The sequence below is a fragment of the Sylvia atricapilla genome, chromosome 1 (genome assembly GCF_009819655.1).
Source record: "Sylvia atricapilla isolate bSylAtr1 chromosome 1, bSylAtr1.pri, whole genome shotgun sequence".
NCBI lineage: Eukaryota > Metazoa > Chordata > Aves > Passeriformes > Sylviidae > Sylvia > Sylvia atricapilla.
This window is the reverse complement of record NC_089140.1, coordinates 5,187,734-5,206,748: the sequence shown is the minus strand read 5'-3', so window position 1 is coordinate 5,206,748 and position 19,015 is coordinate 5,187,734. Positions and strand designations below refer to the sequence as shown.

Here is a 19,015-nt window from a genome sequence, read left to right as displayed (position 1 = left end):
ATGGAGCAGCTCTCCTCAAGCATCCACGGGGAAATCCTGTAACGCCTGGATAAATTGCTACATTTGTTCAATCAGACTCAAAGATATAACCCTAAAGTGAGCTAATCTAATTTAATGGAGGAAAAAAAAATTACAGGCAGGCAGTGCCTCTGTCAACGACTGTGTCCAAGTGTAAAGAAAGCATTCAGTGCTCTGATAGACATAACAGCTCACATCATTAAAGTAAAATTAATTTTCCTCTCCCTGAAATGGCTCACCTCTTAATCCCTCCAAAATTAGGCCACTTTATGTCTAACCAGAAGACAGCTGCATTTTAATTTATAAGGGAAAGAAGGTTATGCTGGGCTGGACTGAATTATGACCTATTACCATGCTTTTGCCACCTGCGGCCAGCACAAATATTTGGTGATTAGGCAGTTCAGAGAGCAGAGAAACACAGCTTCACTAAGAGGGGGGAAAAGCACTTTCATGGGGTTTAGTGATTAGCAGAGTCAGAAAGGCAGAACAAGAGTTTTCAGAAAATCTTTCTGTGCTTTTCGGAGGAAACAAAGATATCCAAGCACCCCATTTCCCTACGTCAGGTAAAGCCTCCTAAAAGGGGATGGTCACACTCTGAGCCTCTGCAAGGTGTAAAGTCAAAATTTATTCCCCCTTTTTTGTGCCAAAAGCATGAATTCAAGACACAAAAATCTTTTTACACCTGCCATGTTTCTAACAGAACATCAGAAAAACATCTCAGAGAGTCAGAGTGAGTTGGTTGGTTGATTGGTTTCAAACACTACCTGCAACCTGTCATTAGAAACAAGCCTTGAGAAGCATCTTTGAGGCACAGCTAACAAGAAAATCCCCACAAGGACTGCAGGGAAATTCCAAGTGATAATTTTCTGCATTTAGTATCTTGAACTCTCTTTTTTTTCCCCGCTGCAGTCCATCATGCCCTCTCTGCTCCATTTTAACACTAATTAAAGGCAAACTTCCTTCCACTACATTTACTTAATATTTTACATGAGTCATGAACCATTTCCTTTTTATTCTTTAATTTGAATCTCTTTATTAATTGCAATGCCTATTAGTTTGTATTCAAATTCTACCATTTCAGCTTCTGGGAAGCACTTGGGGTAGAAAGACCTAAGCAATAATAACCACAATGTTTTTCAGCACAGAAACAGTCCTGGGGACTTCATTGGGACTGCTCTAGGCCTGTTGATGCTCCAAATAGGTCAGATCTTGGGCAAATTGTGGTCACAAGTGGTTAAGAGACTCAGAATTTCTGATAAAAGCCTGACCAATCTGTGGCAAATTAAACTGAGCTCTTCTCTTGTTCCTTTTCTTGTAGGGTTTCCTGTAAGGGCACTGAAGGACAAACATGATGTAGAAACATTTCTCTGGTGCTTCTCATTGATCTTTTCATCCTGAAATTAAGTTTTAAATCCAGGATTTGTAGTCTACTGAGTTCTGACTATCCGTGTTATATTTTATTTGCAAAAGTGCCCATGGAGCATGAAGATGTGGCAATATTTTTTTCTGAAAAGAGGACAGTGTGAGGACAGCCAGGGAGGTGACCATGCTGGGTTAATAGTTGGACTCCATGATCTTAGAGGGCTTTTCCAACGTCAATAGCATCAAAGAACTATGACTGAATTTGGAATTATCATTATTATTTTTTCAGCATCTTCGAGCTGATCAGCCTAAGGAGCCCCAGGTGGACATGAGACCTGCCCAAAATCTCTTTTAGTTCTGAAACTCTTAGCCTGATACTGCAAAGAATCATTTAGGTAGGAAAAGACCTCCAGGATCATCAAGCCCAGGCATTAACCTAATACTGCCAGGACCACCACTAAACCCTGTCCCTACATACCATATCCACATATCTTTCAAACCCTTCCAAATGATGGTGAACTCACCACTTTGGGCAATCTGTCCCAATGTCTGAATGCCCCTTTTGTGACAGAATTTTTCCTAACATCCAATCTAAACCTACCCTGGGGCAAGTTGAGACCATTTTCTGTTATCTCACTTGTTATCAGGGAGAGGAGACCAGCCCCCACCTCTCTACAACTTCCTTTAAGGCAGAGCACTGACAGCAGGTTGAGTAGAGGATCTGCCCCTCTACCCAGCCCCAGTGAGGCATATCTGGAGTGCTGTGTCCAGTTCTGGGTTCCTCAGGACAGGAGCTCCTGGAGTGGAGCCAGTGGAGGCTACAAAGTTGATTAAGGGGCTGAAGCATCTCTCTCACAAGGCTGAGGGACCTGGGCCTGTTCTGCCTTGAGAAGAGGTGGGTGAGAGGGGATCTCACCCATGTGTATCAGTATCTGAAGGGAGATGTTGAAGATGGACCAGCTCTTCTTGGTAATGCCAAGAGACCCAGTCTTGAACAGAGCTCCACCCTCTACCTTTGAGTGAAGGCTACACAATCAAAAAAATATTATCTAATATATGCTGTTGAACTTCTGTGTGAAGTTCATTACTCTGTTTTTAGCCCTATGAGGGTTCTACACACTCTGAGGGTGCCCAGCAATCTACCAGATATGGCTTAAAAATAATCAGCAAGACAGCATGATTGGGTGTGTTTTGAAAAAGCAAAAAGGTTTTAATGAAAGAGAAAATAATAAACTGTAGAGAACAAAAGCCATGCAGAGTGCAGGGAGGCTCCTTGTAACTGCTAAGACCCCCCAAAATGCCCCAAGAATATCTGTGCTCTCTCAAGTATCCAACGATCCAGGAGGGATTTTTTGGCAAGCTGCCCAATAGCAAATAACTACATTCTTTAAAGAACAGCTAAAGGGACCAACAGTTGCTTTTGTCCTGGCACTGGGCCAATTACAGTGAGAAAAACATAGAAATTTCTGCTTCATTTCCTTATAAGTTCAGGGGTGAAACTGAAACACTTTTCTTAATATGAGAACACCTGCTTGGGTGTGGAGGTGCACTGCAACAATATACGTGTCATGGTTTAAGCCCAGACAGTAATTCAGCAACACACAGTCACTTGCTCACCCCCCTACCAGTGGCATCAAGAGAGGATTGGAAAAATAAAAGCGTGAAAGTTCATGGGTTGAAATTTAATAGATTAATAGAAAAGGCAAGAAGCACACACACAAGCAGAGCAAAACAAGGAATTAATTCTACACTCCCCATGGGCAGGCAGGTGTTCTGTCATCCCCAGGAAAGTAGGGTTCCATCACACATAATGGCCACTTGGGAAGACAAAAACCATCCTGCTCACTATCCGCCCCATTATTATTTATTCCCTCCCACTTGAGCATGATGTCTCATGATCTGGAATCCCTTGGTCAGTTAGGGTCAACTGTCCTGGCTGTGTCAGCTCCCAGTTTTCCACACCCTCCCACTGCCTTCACCAGCAAGGCACTGAGAGAAACCGAAAAGGCTCTGTGCAAGCCCTGCTCAGCCATACAAAAACACCTCCACATTACAAAACCCGTGTCCAGCACAGATCCAAATAGTCCCGATAATACTAGTTACTAGGAAGAAAATTCACCCCAGGCAAACACAGCACACTCCACCCCTTGTTCCATATAATTTACATCATGGTCAGATGATAAAAACCCCAACATTAACCATGACCTCCCTTCCCATCCTTCACAACAATAGACAGATGAGGTATCTGAGTGACCAGAGCCCAAGACTAGAGGCCATGAACTTCCAGTCCGTCACACAAAGGGCATGAAACCTGGTCTGAATGCATGTGAGAGGGGTGTGTAGGGAGCCAAGCAGAGCTCCCATCATCTCAAGCCCTCTGTAGGCACAGTTTGTGGTGATTGGGAATGGGGCTGTGGCAGAGCCTCACTCCCAATAGGCTTACAGCTGTGTAGGACAGGTGAGCAGTAGTGAAGGCAATGAAACATGGAGTGCTGAGGTGTACTGACCAATTCCAGATGGGTAGAGTGGCCACACAGGGGTAACGTACGTAAGATGAATAGTATAACAGGTTGTACTGAAGAATAAAGTGCTGATGCTTGAAGCCTTCTTTGGTGTCAGTCATACCTCTTTCATCAGCCCTCTGCTGTGAAGAGCCTTCAGTCCCAGCAGTGAAAGCAGCTGGTGGTGGGAATGTGGCCAGAGAGTCTCATCAATTGTCAGAGCAGTTTTCTTAACAAGGTTTGTACCACCAGCTTCTTTGTGTTCATTTATTCCACGACTTTGGGCTCCATCAGGCACAATGGCCACTCAGGACAGGAGGAATTGTGTGTTGCACTGAGTTACTGGGCACCAAATACAACTCAGGCCAGCTCACTCAGCTCTTTCACTGCTTCTTTTAATGCTTTTACTCCACTGGTCCATGTGGCTCCTGGTAAAGTGATTCCTGTGACATGCAACTCAAGTAATGGCTTACAGCATTTAAAGGTGCATCCATAAAAATTTCTTGGATGTCATCCCCAGCCTGGCTGTCACATGGGGGTCCTGCTATGGTCCACATCCTCATCCTCCATGGCTGCAGGGAACTGCTCCTCACCATCATCTCCACCACAGGTTTCAGGGGCATCTCTGCTTCCCCTCCTCCAGAGTAGTGTTCCACCCATGGGAAACAGTCCCCCACAAACTTCTCCAACACAGGTCCTTGCCACAGGCTGCAGTCCTTCACAAACATGACAGTCCTCACAGGATCACAGCCTCCTTGAGGCATGAACCTGCTCCAGCATGAGCTCCTCCAGGGGATGCCTGCTCCACCATGGGCTCACCCAGAGTTCACAGTTCCTTTGACTGGAGTTCACACCTGGAGTCCCAGCCTGTTCAGTTCAGCAGCACAGGAACAGCAGCGATGTCCTGGCCATCTGCCAGCCCAGGGACATCGCCAGGGCTGTTATCAATATGTGCCCAGGCACAGCAGAGTACCTTGATCAGCACTACAGAGAGCAGCAATTGCAAAAAAACCGAGCCATTAACGAGGCTCTAATACACAGCCAGGCAAGTGAGCCCCATGGCAAGCACAGGAGCCTGCCAATTAATAGCTAAATGGCAATAACAGCTATTAAATCAATCTAGCACATTTCAATCCAATCTGTCATTGTCTCTAACTCTTTGAGCTGCACTGAGCGTGACAAAAGGTCTGTTGTGGTTTAATCTCAGGCAGCCACTCCCCCACCAGCAGGACCAGGCAGAGAATAAGTGAGAAAACTCACAGGTGGAGATTCAGACAGTTTAAAAGACGAAGCAAAAGCCACACACATAAACAAAGCAAAACAAGGAATTAATTCAATTCTTCCACAGGCAAGAAGGTGTTCAACCATCTTCAGAAGAGCAGGGCCCTATCACACACAGTGGTGACTTGGGAAGACAAATGCCATCAGCCCAAACACCCCTCCTCCCCTCATTTTATTTAGTGAGCATAATATCATGTGGTGTAGAATATCTCTTTGGGGTCAGATGTCCCAGCTGTGTCTCCTCCCAACTTCTCAGGCACCCCCAGACCTCTCATGCAAGTGCTGCTCAGCAATATCCAAAACATCTCTGGATTACCCACTCTGTGATCAGCACAAATCTAAAACTTAGTCCCACATTAGTTACTGTAGAGAAAATTAACTCTCTCCAGAAAAAAAATCAGCACAATTCACCAACTGCCTTTTCTGTCTGAGATGTGAAGAGTAAAGCATTAACCATCACATCTTTGGGCTTTCTGCTTCTCTCTTTGGTGTGTTTGCCAGCAGACTGCAAACTTCTCACCCTTTCCTGCTTACTCCCAAATGCTGCTTTTATATTTCCATCACATCCCACCACCTATTTCCCCCTCATCCCTATATATGCAGAAAGTAGTTTTAGACTAGGCTGGATCTGGCAGCTAATGCAGCAGGCCCAGTTACTTCCTGAGAAAAAATTACATTGAAATCACCAGGTTCTCCAAACATCCAGAAATTCAACCTGTTAAAAATGGAGGTTTTTTTCCAAATATTTCTGGTTTACCTCTTTGGAGAAGATTTTATACAAGCCAATAACTACTCAAGGGCATAATCATTTCATCTTTAGTACAATATCCTTCCTCTGACAAACAGAGCCCTTAAGAACCAGCTGCCCTTGACTGGAAATGTCCCATTAAAGCTCATACTGAACCACCACATATTGCTTTTCCAAGGTGATCCCTCTGAGTGCAGGGTCAAACCCCCCCAGATGGGTATTGAATATGCTCCTCAGCATTGAGCAAAGCCTGATTTTTTTTTTCCTCCTCTGCAGTATTTGAGTGTTCCCTCAGAGAGACTTTATTTTATTTACTCTTTCAAATACTTTCAAGCATTGATTTGGGAGTGGCTTCAAACAGGAGTGGACTGGAGCTTCTGTCTGATTTTGGAGGGAATTGTTCTACTCAACACAAACACAGCCATCCACAGAAAATAACACAAAATCCCAATACTTAACTTTGGCCTCTAAAAGTGTTGGGAGACTGCAACAATCCCCTATTTTCAGGGCATTGTGAACCCCAACAGCAAGAATAGAAGCTGGAAAATAACTTCCCACCACTTTTTAATTCTCACATACTGCTTTTTCTAACTGATTTTCACTCCTTCATCCTTTCTGTACTCATGTTCATGTAGAAAAAAACAAAAAGGACAACCAAAAGCTGATTTCCACATTGTTTAAAGTAAAAGAAAAGTTGAAGAGCAAACATTGGTAAACACAGGCAGGAACATCTGAATGCAACGACAACAGGCCCCATTTTTTTTTTTCATGTGGAGTAACTATTTAACTATTTTCCTAGTAAAAATGGAAACAAGTACATCACTCCTGTCCATCCCACCCCAAAAACACATCACAACTTTAAATGTAGTCTCCTTTCACACCTCAAACAGAACACAAAAGACAAAGAAAAGTACAACAAACCCCAACAAAACAGACAGGCAAACAAATGCAGTCATTTCTTTAGGACAAAAAAAAATAAAAATTAAAGGATAAACTCTCCAAGTCCACATAAATAGAAACTCTGGCTGGAACAACAATCACAGCAAAAACGTCTCTAAAAAATAGAGAAATATACCTATATCTGCATTACTGTCTTGTTAGATATGAATGTCACTACTGGTTTAGAGCACAGGTACCAACAAACCATAACCCTTACTCCAAAAACAACAACCAAATAAAACACACCAAACCTCTCCCCCCCACAAAAAATTAATAAACAAACAACAAAAAAAAGCTAAAAAAAAAAAAACACCCCAAAAGCAAAACAACAAAAAACCCCATACCTCAAAAAATCCCTCCAAAAACAAGCACCCCCAAATCCCCCCCCCCCCAAAAAAAAAAAACAACCAAAAAAAAAAACCAAAAAAACAAAAAACCACCACTCAAATGCTCTCTGAGGCTTCCACTCTTCTCCTGCCTTATAAATAGTTTGTTTGCTAATTGTTTATCCCTTTCAGATGTTGCCTGATTGATAAATATGTTAACCCTTTCCTCCTCACATCCAATTAAGCTGATTCTCCTTGATGTCCTCAGGTCAAGGGCTGTAACCCCAGCAGAACGAATGACTTTAGTCAAATAAAGCCAAGCCCACCTTTAAGATATTTGTCAGCACTGATCTGCCTCTCCAGGTCCTTTCAGTGAAAACATGGAAAATACCTTTCAACTTTCTGGTGTTGCTGTCCCAAAACATATAAACACATGAAGTCTCGGTTAGAGACCATCTCAATCTTCTTGATGGGATAAGCAAACGCATATTGGAGTGTTGGATCTTGCTGTTGTGGGGAAACTTGTGCTTTACAATAGGGTACAAATAATGAATTTTCCATGTGAATCTTCCAGATTTCCTGTGTGCAAGAGGCCTGGTCCATTGCCATGGGACGAGCTTCCACAGGGAAAACTCACCACAGGAAAGCTGCAAACTGCACCCACTTATAGGCTTTGGAGGGAAGGTGGTTGATGCAGACTGTTCAAAATAAACCTTACTCAATACTCTGGTTTAATCCTCATTTACATTTATTCCCCTCTCAGGAACAGTCACATTTCTTGACTTTTGTTTTGCAGGATTGAAGAAACCAGGATTCAAATTTTCTAATTTCCTGTCTGTTGCAGAAACCCTTTAAATCTTGTTTGGCCCATATGAATCTTCCTTGAGCATCTCGTGCCAACGTGTGCAGAGGTGCAGCCTCACCAGTGCCTCCTCTTTGCCTCAGCACCACCTGCCCCCCATGGGCTGTGTCTGAGCTGACAGATCTTCACTTCCATTCCTCTGTTTCAGGATTGCACCACGTTACACACCTCAACCCTTCTGTTTCTGTCGCTGATTCACATGGATCTGCTGTTTCCATCCCCTGAAAGCACATGTCCCCATTTGGCCCCCAGTAGAGCACTTCATGCTCTGCCCTGAGACATTTTCTCACAATACCAGGGGATGAGATTTGCCACATTCTTATTTCTTAGTAAATATATTTCAAACCTTTTAAACTCAATTTTCCACTTTCCTTCCAATCTTTGATTATCTCCCCTCCAAAATTGTGTCCCACAGCCCTGCAGTATGAATTCAGATCAGCAAGTCTCTGCTTGAGCTGCTTGTTACCTCCTTTTCTAATGCAAGTATTACATTTAGGCTGGAATTTGTGGATTTTTTTTCCTCCTGCAACCTTTTCTGATTTGACAAGTTCTCACAAAATCTTAGAGAGAGATCTGCAGGTTCATGTGCCAGTTCTCAACAGGATTTTTGCAACGGGGTTATTCTGGACTCCAGCTCCATTGTTTTAATTCCCTTCTGTGTCCATCCATGGATTTACTCACATTTTCATTCAAACACTTCTTGTGTGCCAAGGAAAATACGATCCTTTATTGACAATAGTCATCACCAAAATTTAAGGAGATCATTTACCTGGTAATTAGAAGATAGACAGACAGACAGACAGACAGATAGATAGATAGATAGATAGATAAACTTTAAAGCTATCCAAACCCTCATCCCTGCCCCATTTTAAACCAAACTCACATCTTCTTTACTTTTTCTTCTTATTTTTCTTTCTTATGTAGCAAATGATTTACTTATTACTGTTTCAGCTTCCTATTCATGGTCTAATTCTCTTTTACACTGGAAATTCTCGCTCATTTTGTTTTCTGACCTTTAAGCTGCAGCTTTCTTTTACCATAATCCCCCTCCCTCTAAGATCTCTACTTTCTGCTAATACTTTTTCAGTACTTAACAGGTTTTTTAACTTTTTTTAAACATTTTTAACAGTTATTTATCAGTTCAGGTCACATTCTCTATACTTGAGACAGAGGCTCCAATTTTTTGATTTTTTTCTCCCACGTTGAAAATGTCATTTTGTTCGAAAACCACTAGGAGGAAGCATTCAACAAGTTTCCCTATCCAGATGTAGATCTCAGTCTTAATTTTATGGAATTCAAATAGTTTTGACCAGGAACTAAGAGGATCACAGATCCCCTCAAAAGTGCTGTGGCACTTAATCCTATGAAAACATGTGTGACTATTTACCTTCCAGTCAAACTGGCTTCTCTGCTCCTGCTGAAAACAGTTTCATGACTCCATCCTCTGAAGACAGAACCCACCTCTAATTTACAAGTTAATTTCTCCCTGACTATTCTAATTGTCTTTTAAACATTTTTTCCCCTTTCTCATATTTTCCCACCTGCTTTGTTTACCGAGAGTCATGATGCATCCTCTCAGCTGTTATTTCTAGGCTGAAAACGCTAAACTTGAATCGCCTCTCATATCACACATTATTATTTATCCTAGCATTGCTTCCCAGCACATGATCCAGTTTTAATTCACAACTGTTGAATTGCAAAGATCTCTGGTGAACGGGAGGAAAAAAATGTCGCCTTTCTTTCAAGCACAAGGGGGCTTTCATGCAGCTCCTTCAATCTGCTCAAGAGCTGAGAAACACAACTAAATTATTCACGTGGTTCAATTAATAATAGTCTCAATGGTAAAGTCAGTTTAGTTTTTGCTACAGGTCCTGATGAAAATATTGCTGAAGAAAATAGCTTTTTATGCATTTTTTTCCCATTCCCCTTCAATGATTTTGACTGGTTTGCAATTATCCCAGGATTTTCCATTACTTTGATTTCCTATGAAAAATATGTGTCCTTTAGGTGGTGAAATGAGGCTCACTACAGAGAGGTACAGATGTGCTGGAATTCTCATGTTATTCCTTCATATATTTATTGTTCCACATCACTATCAAATAAACAAACTGATACATCATACATTCATACATCATGTTGTTAAACTTGTGTTTCTCATGGGCTGTCAAAGGGAAAAGTTCTCAGGCCTATATATATATATATATAATTTTTTTTTTTTTTGTCTGTGTTAATAACTTCTTAAAATTGAAATAATTTAGGGTGAAATTTTAAGTGATATATAGTTTATAGAAGATGTAACTATTGAAGAGACCAGGCTGTTAATGCAGCCTGGATTATATAATGACTAAAATCACATGAAATATTGCTCTGAATGACCAAAAAAGGAAAGCAATCCATCTGGAAACAAGACTATATGTCACATAGTCATCACAGGAAAGCATGATGTTTGTAAGGACATCAGTAGGTTCCAAAAATTAAGGGACCCAGAGGAGAACCAGAAGGATTTGGAAGATTATTTATTTCTAAGGGCACATTTTCTTACTAGTGTGCTTATATTCATAATTTTGTCTCCCAAGTTTTTCGGACTTCCTTGTGGCTGGGAAGATTTTCTTGTGGCCCTTCATTACATAAACAGGGTTTATAAGAAAGATGGAGGGAGACTTTTGATCAGGGTTTTAGACTGAAAGAAAGTAGATTCATCTTTGAATATGATATTTTTGCTATAAGGATGGTGATGCACAGGTTGCCCAGAGAAGCTGTGGCTGCCCCATCCCTGGAAGTGTCCCAGGCCAGGTTGGATGGGTTTGGAGAAACCTGGGATAGTGGGAGGTGTCCCTGAACCTGGTGTTTAAGATCCCTTCCAATACAACCAATTCTTTATTCTGTGATTAAATAACATGGCAGGGGAACTATCTTCCCTAAAATAGTATCACCTTTACTCAGAGTTTCTGCAGAAGGTAAAGTTCACCTTAGAGGGTATTTATCATTTCTTACACCAACAATTCACTTAGGGTACCAAATGAACTTTGGCATCTGATCTACCTTGGTGGAGTCCTGGCTCTGTTTCAGGGTGGCCTTTCCAAAGAGAAGGACATCAGTGATGCTTGTGTATATCTGACCAAGTTGACTGCTCTTACAATAAAAAAAAATACTTCTTCCTGGCACACAAACTGGCAAAGATGAGTCACACTACATTTAGGTTGCACCACATTTAGGTATGGATGGGTTTAGTACAATCTCCTGGGAGGGTGTGATACCAGGGCTGTTGAGTGCACCCCCAAATCCTTGAGAATGATCCATGGGGCTCATTACTGCTCCTCGATATATCCTGCACATCTTGGGAAGCTGACATTGAACAGGCTGGAGCTGGGAAACACCATCCCATCAGTGCCATGAAGTCGGCTCCTCAGCTGTGGTTGTTCATATGCTGAAAGTGGCTAAAAAATTTTAGCCAAATAAACCATTTAATTTCATTAATTCTTTTATAGTTGTCAGATTTATTTTTTATTTGAAGGAATAGAGCCTCTGGGTTCAAAAGGCACAGAGCTGTTGAGTTTGCTGGTATAACATGGATTCACTGTGCACCTACCTTAAAATCTGAGGGGGTATTAGTCAAAACTAATTAAACGAGCTACCATTACAGGATTGGCTAGGGAGAAGCTAAAGGAATACCACAGAGGAAACTAAAAGGTACTATAAATATTATTTATTTGCATCATCTTCAGACAATATTAACTGAAAACAGAGTCTCATTATTAGGTCTAATTTACCATCCATAATAAAAGAGAATTTCTGTCCAAAAAGCTCACAATCTGAAGAGGTGGAAAAGACAGGAGAAGAACGCAACACAAGACATAAGAACATAACTGTTACCAGAGAGAAGGGGCATTCAGGAGAGAAGAAAACTTGCTGCAGGTTGCAAACAAGTGTACAGCAGGTCCCACTCAATCACTGGGTTCTGATTTCTGGCTGAAATCAGTGTGCAGGGAAAAGCTCAGAAAAGCCAGAACCTGCCAAACTCAACAGTGATCACAGAGCTGCAACCTTGCAACTAAGAAAAATAAAAAGTATCTTAAACCTTAAAGACATTAGCGTATGTAAGAAATTAAAATGTCAGGGGTAATTTGTCACTACATCTAGTACATGACAAAGGGAAACAACAGTCCTTAGACAGCAAAGTGCATCAGTGGACATATCTCCAAAGTAAATATAGAAAGGACAAAAGTAGTGTTTGGGCATGTACTTTTTCTGAGAAGTCTGAGTCATAAGGACATGAAGATAAAGGACTTCATAAAGAAAATGTGGTGAGATGAGAAACCATGAGAGACCATCTGCACACGTAGTTCCATGAGAAGCAGAATTTGTGATTGCGGTAACCCCAGACCTAAGTACTTCAACATAGATTTCCTAATTACCTACATTACTCATAATTTGGTTTCTTCTAACTTTTGCAGGAGAGAGAAGGCTGGTTTTCCCCTCAGAGAAACACAGGAAGGCAGGAGGAAGAAAGGCTCCTACCTGCAAAGGGACACATCCATGGCCGTGGATGATGTTCATCACCACGACCAAGGAAACCTCTGATGGGTCTTGTGTGGAGCTCCCCAACCTTGGTTTCCAGTGTCTAAGGGAGTAGCTGAAGTGATATTACCAATTTCCAGCCAGTGTTATTTGTGTTTCTCTTCTCTACCACATTTTGAACACAAAACACAACCATCAGGAGAAGTTTGAGCAAAGTATGCAATAAACACAAATTTTTATGGGGGTGACTGATGGTACAGCTGCCTTCACCTCACTGCCAGAGGAAACCATGTAAAAAAAAAATCCTCACAGGCAAAACATAAAGCAAGGTTTTGCTCTGTTCAGTATGACTTCTGTAATACTAACACTTGTATTTTTTATTTCATTAAACTCCAGTAACACAGCTATGATAACATACATGCCATGGTTTATTCTGTAAATTGATCATATGGGAAGAAGTCCACTACACTGTGGAGTATCTGTGGATCATGCAGGGTCTATGTTTGTGGCACATCTGTCCTCATACATTAAAAAAAAGAGATTTTAAAAATCATCAGTGATTTGCTAAACAGGTTTATAATGATAGTATCAATTAGGAATGGAATAAAGTTTAGCTCCTTTCCATTCCTCAATTTATATTCATAGTGACATTCATTTTCTGATCTCCAGTAGATCCACTGGTACTTGGACTTTTCTCTGCGTCCTGTACAGGGGAAATATCAGCTGAGGTTGCCTATCACTGCTGTGAACATGTCACAGCACCCAGGTACTGTGGGACCTGCTTTGCAGTGAGATGCCATTGATCAAACAGATCCAAAACCTTTCTCTGAATAGGTAAATATTGAAGAAAGCTGAACACAGCAGAGCCAAAGGCCATGATTCTCAGCTGCCATAATTAACTGATCACCATCCACATACCTGGTTGCATAGGGAGGCTGCCTCCTCTGACAAGTATTTACAATATCATCTTCTGAAAATGAAAATTTAGAAAATATTGTTAACAGCTTTGTCACCAATAAACTACTTAATGTCTGGAGATTGTTGGCAGCCCATTATTTCTCCATTCTCAACCACGAGATTGCCACTGCTCTCTCTTGTGACACTGTCGTACGATGGAGGGATGGACACTGAGGACAAAGTTTCAGACCTGTTGGGACTCCTACAATAATTTGCACGCAGCATAGATGCAATGAGTCCTTCGTTTTCTGGAGCATTCTCTCCCAGACTGTCAGAGCTGCAAGTTCTGCGCTGGTACAGGTAGGAGGCCTGCCTGAGGGAGCGCTGGAGCAGGTGGCTCCTGTAGGCACGCTGGATCACCGTGGCCGATGCTTCCTTTTGCCTGTGGCTGAGCGTGGTCGATATTGGCTCATAGGATTGCTTTGACGGGTTGGCAGCCATGAATTTCTCCTCCATTTGTAGTTTCAGAGCATCCAGATCCCCAGAGTCTCCCAACACCCTCTTAGTGAAAGCAAACAGGATATCCAAGCAGTGTATCTTGTCCCCACTGACCACGGGCAGGTCCATTGCTGTGAGTTCGACTTTGTTTGGTTTTGGTACACGCAAAGGCTTAGGCAGAGCATCTGCGAAGTCTGAAAGTGCAGAGAAGGTTATAAACTGAGTTGCCTCAGGATCAAACTTCTCCCAGATTTCATAAAAGAGATCAAAGTCATCTTCCCCTAAAGGCTCTGTACTTTCCTCAGTGGCAGCATTGAAGTTCTCCAGAATTACGGCTATATACATGTTTACGACAATGAGAAATGATATAATGATGTAACTTACAAAATAAATAATACCTATGGCAGGTTTTCCACATTCACCTATCTCATTACGTATGTTTGGATCACAGAATGGTGGCCCAGTGTTTAAAACAGGACTGAGAAGACCATCCCAGCCAGCTGACGTGGTGATTTGGAAGAGACAGAGAATGCTGTTAGCAAAGGTTTGGAAGTTGAACATATCGTCAATGCCATCTTCCATCTTCACATAGGCAAAGTTAGCCATGCCAAAAATGGCATAAATGAACATGACCAGAAACAGCAAGAGGCCAATGTTGAACAGAGCAGGTAGGGACATCATTAAGGCGAAGAGCAGAGTTCGAATTCCTTTGGCTCCCCGGATGAGTCTCAGGATCCGGCCAATCCGGGCCAAGCGAATGACCCTGAAGAGTGTGGGTGGTAAGAAATGTTCAAAGGCTCTGCCAATGCTGGAAAGCAGTAAAGCTGAAAAGGAGGATAACAACTCATTAGAATGTAATATTTTTCCTAGTCAAGAGGCTGGAATGATAATATATTTATGGCTCAAATATATCTGATGTGTGTTTGCTAAGCCCTGCCAGAAAATCTTTGAGGAGAAGTTGAATTGAAATTATAGTTGTTGAAATCAGCAATTATGAACTAAATTATTCAGCCATCAGAGGACAGTCCCTGTTGCACTAAAGATGACAAGGAACTTTCTGTGCACAACTTCAAGTATGTGTATCAGTTGACACTTGATGACTGATAGTTTTCTTTGGCTCTGGTTGCTTGAATAATTCAGCAGATTCAAGTTGCCTTCTACATTTGTCTTCATATACTGACACTAAGCTAAACTATGAAAGCAAGATACAATGCAATGTCATGGTTATCATTTAGATAATATAGGCATGATATGTAGAAGCAAAGAGAGTAATAAGCATAGATGTGTGTTTCACTCCACAATGGCTTTTGCTTCACTCAGGCCCAGAGCTACACATGGATGTTATTTTTTTCTCTGTTTGAATGAAATAAATGACATCTAATAACACTACAAGAGGCCTGTCTTTTCTAATTGTAGCTGTTTTGGATATAGATTTTGTATTTACAATCCAGAAACTTAAAAGCAATAGTCTTACTGGAATCTTACCCAAGACACGAGTCATAGCAAAGAAATGAAATATCCTTCTTCCCCTAAATGCCTGTTGCTAGGGCAGCACTAGCCCTGGGAATAGTTAAATTGGCAGGAAGCTCAAATTTGCAAGCGTCCATTGCAATCCCTTCAAATAAAAACTAATACATTTTTGGTGATCTTTTCTATCATGTTACAAAGTGTGAACCCTTATTTTCAGTCAGCAATGCCTGAATTTACAGAAGCCATATTCTGGAGGTTACAATCTAATTCCGGTCTTCCTATTCTATACCTATACAAGTATTTCTATTTTTCTGTATATTTGAGTCATCTGTCAAAAACACAGATAACAAAACCCAATAATTTATCTGATTGAATGTTTCTTAGTTGTAGAATCTAAAATTTAAATCTGTGGCAATAGAAATTGTCATGTAATGTGATACTGCTATGATGGGGTTTTTATTCTGTATTTCAGATGAGAAAAAAAAGAAACCCTAAAGAACCATTATAAATATATACACACTTTTACTAAAGGAATTGTTTTAAATCTCATTTAATATAATCTTGAGAGAGATGGCTTTTTCCCCCCTTAAAACTTTGCAGTACTACAACTTACATTTTAATGAGTATTTGCAGTTAATAAATGTTAACTACTTCTTTTTCTTTCTAAAAAAAAATAATTGATATAGTAAATAATTTTCAAGACAATTTTACTTACCAACAAGTGACATAATCACAACAACTAAATCAAATATGTTCCAGGCATTTGAGAAATAGTACTGCCTCAGAGCCAGCAATTTCAGCACACATTCTGCAGTAAAGATGGTAACAAACATTATATTGATTTTGCCAAGGATGTTTGTCTTCGTTTCACTTTGCTCATAGGTTTCCACCATCATTGTGATCATGTTGAGGCAGATGAGACCCATGATGATAACATCAAACATTTGGGATGTTAAAATGTCAAAAAGAAAACCTTGGTATCTGTTCTAAAGGGAGAAAAAAAAAATCTGATATCAGTTATGAAAATAAGGAGTACCCATCCATACATGTTTCCAACATTTCCAATTTTTACGTCACAAAGCCACTCAGCTACAAAGACATCAGAGAAATTGGATAAAACTTCAGAGTTACTGAAGTTTTATCAGTAACAAGGTGAATATAAACCCCAGTAATATTTATGCAGAGAACTTAATAAACATTTAACACGTAAAATAATTCAGTCAACTTTTTGGTGTGGAACTGACTTTAGGGCATTGTGTGAGTATCAATATTAGGACAATATGAATAATTTATATGCAATATATAAATATATGCACTTTTCAGTGAATTAAAATGCATTTTTGCAATGTGTTTTTCCCAATGCATTTTTCAGTTTACCAAGGGTCTTGGAATGGGTTTTTGAGGTTTCTTGGATCCCAACTTTTTCATTGCATTGTAGTATTTTTTCTGTTCTTCTGTCATAAAGATATCTTGCCCACCTAAGTATACAAAGAAATGTCACTGTTTTTTGGTGAGAAGCAAAACTATTCTACTTAAAATACCTAAAATTCTGGAAACTGGCATTCCTTCCTTTTTTATACCTTGCTGTTACTGGTTCTTTTCATATCATGTAACTGTGTCCAAAAAATTAGTGGCACAAACCAGCCATTCATGGAGTAGAAGTCTTGGTGTGAAACTCAGCTCACTCAAAAGCCATGCAAGCAAAAAAATCATGGACAGGATCAAATCTTTCCCTGGCTTCCCATGCTTTGGGCTTGCTGAATATCTAAATCACTCATCAGAGTATCTGTAGTAGACAACTTTCTAAATAAGAAGTCTCCTGTCATGTTGATTTCCCTGAAAGGAGTGAAATTTTAAGTGGCTTTGAAATGTCTGGGGAAGATCTAGGTGTTCAGGTTACAGGAGAAGAGAAAGGAGAAGGTTGTAACTTTAAAGGAGAATTTCTTGTCACTTAATTATTAATGCTCTGGTAAATGCCAGTAGAAGTTTTAAGTTCCATTTATAGGACCTTGTTCTCTAAAGCACAACCAATACACTTATCTTTTTCTTTTGCTGGTTGAAGTTGTCAATGATTACACCAACAAAGAGGTTCAGGGTGAAAAAAGATCCAAAGATGATGAAGAACACAAAGTAGAGATACATATACAGACTGCTCTCCATCTTTGGCTGCTCGTCTTTCTGCAAGAATGAAAAGCAACTTGAGAAATAACACACAGCAACATGAGCCCAATTCAGAATAATCTTCATATTGAAGCTCCTCTCAAAAGTTGATTCCAGGAGGAACTAAGATTTACTGCCTTACTGCTAATTATGACAAAAGTAATACAGTTTAAAACTACCAATAGAGCATAACACAAGATTTTGTTTGAATATTCTTGACATGATTTTCACAAGCATTACAGAAGCACCAATTCAGTTCTTTCCAATAAGAACAGGAGCCATAAATTTTTCAGTACATGAAAAATCAACCAAACTATGTAGAAGTCAAATTCCAAGCTCTTGCCATTAAAATTCTTAGACTAGCTATGCTGTTGTTCTTTTTGCTTTTATAAGCAAATAAACTTCTGTGATGGCAATTACGAATAAAAAAAATTGGAAGAAGAAAAATAACTTTTCAAAATGAAGAACAAAGAGGACAAACATTAAAATACGCACAAAACCATGTCAATATCTGAAAATACGATCATTAGTATTTTCATATTTTATGTATTATCTTTTTATGTATTATGTATTTATCTTTTCATATATAATATTAGTGATATTAGAATATTAAAGCTTTTTTTTAATTCTTTTATTCTTTGGAACTACTGATGAAATTGAGAGATTCTCTATATTTCAGTTTCTTTCCTTACTAAGTCATACTACTTTGTTCTGTGTAAGTGGGGGCATCTAAAGCTAAAACCCTTTCTCCATTGCAACTGAGGAGCTTTAGGATACTAGGAGTCATTTGCAGATTAAATGTTTACATCATCTGGCAAAAAATAATTACTGGTAATATTTAGCACAGACAAACAGCAGATGTAGAAATGCAAAACAAATACTGCATTTGCAGAAAGCAGTAGCATTCATAAAAAATATAGTTTGATTACAATGACTGACCCCTCGTGAATCTACTGCTGCATACATGATGTCCATCCAACCCTTGAATGTTGCCTGGAATGAGAGATTACGGAAAATGTGTTGAACTTTGACTTTAAAAGTCTTCACATCATTTGCCATATCTGAATAACACTGACAGAAGCATGAGCCTTTTCTATGTTCAGATGCACAAAGCACTGAGCTCCGGCTGCTGGTGTGGCATTCTCAGCCTCGTTAGGATCTGAAAGCTCTCAAGGGGGAGACAGAACACTTTATCCAAGAATTCTGACAGAGCAAACCTTCATCAGCACGGCACTAAAGGCCATGCAACCCTCATGGCTGAACAAATCCACATTTTGACAGAAGAGTTCACTATTTACCCCAGAATTCCTTCTGAGATCGACTCCAGCTCTCAGGATCACCTGAGATGAGTGGTGGAGGTTGCAACAGTACTTGCCCACCAAATGTTCCTTTAACACCTGGAAAATCATGGCAGGGTCTCATCTGTCCCCCTTTT

The 19,015-nt window shown here is 40.3% G+C and overlaps 1 protein-coding gene across 1 annotated transcript in view; it reads right to left on the bottom strand.

Moving 5' to 3' along the window:
• Window positions 1–13,193: 13,193 nt before the first annotated feature.
• The window catches only part of LOC136360313 (sodium channel protein type 5 subunit alpha-like), a 41,105-nt gene continuing 35,283 nt past the window's right edge, over window positions 13,194–19,015 (bottom strand). Inside the window, exons 22-26 of the mRNA XM_066317471.1 lie at window positions 18,520–18,573; window positions 17,457–17,598; window positions 16,798–16,898; window positions 16,136–16,406; window positions 13,194–14,774 (exon numbers count right to left, since the gene is read on the bottom strand). Coding sequence (XP_066173568.1) covers window positions 13,576–14,774; window positions 16,136–16,406; window positions 16,798–16,898; window positions 17,457–17,598; window positions 18,520–18,573 — 1,767 coding nt within the window. The 3' untranslated portion in view covers window positions 13,194–13,575. The remainder of the gene's footprint in view (window positions 14,775–16,135; window positions 16,407–16,797; window positions 16,899–17,456; window positions 17,599–18,519; window positions 18,574–19,015) is intronic.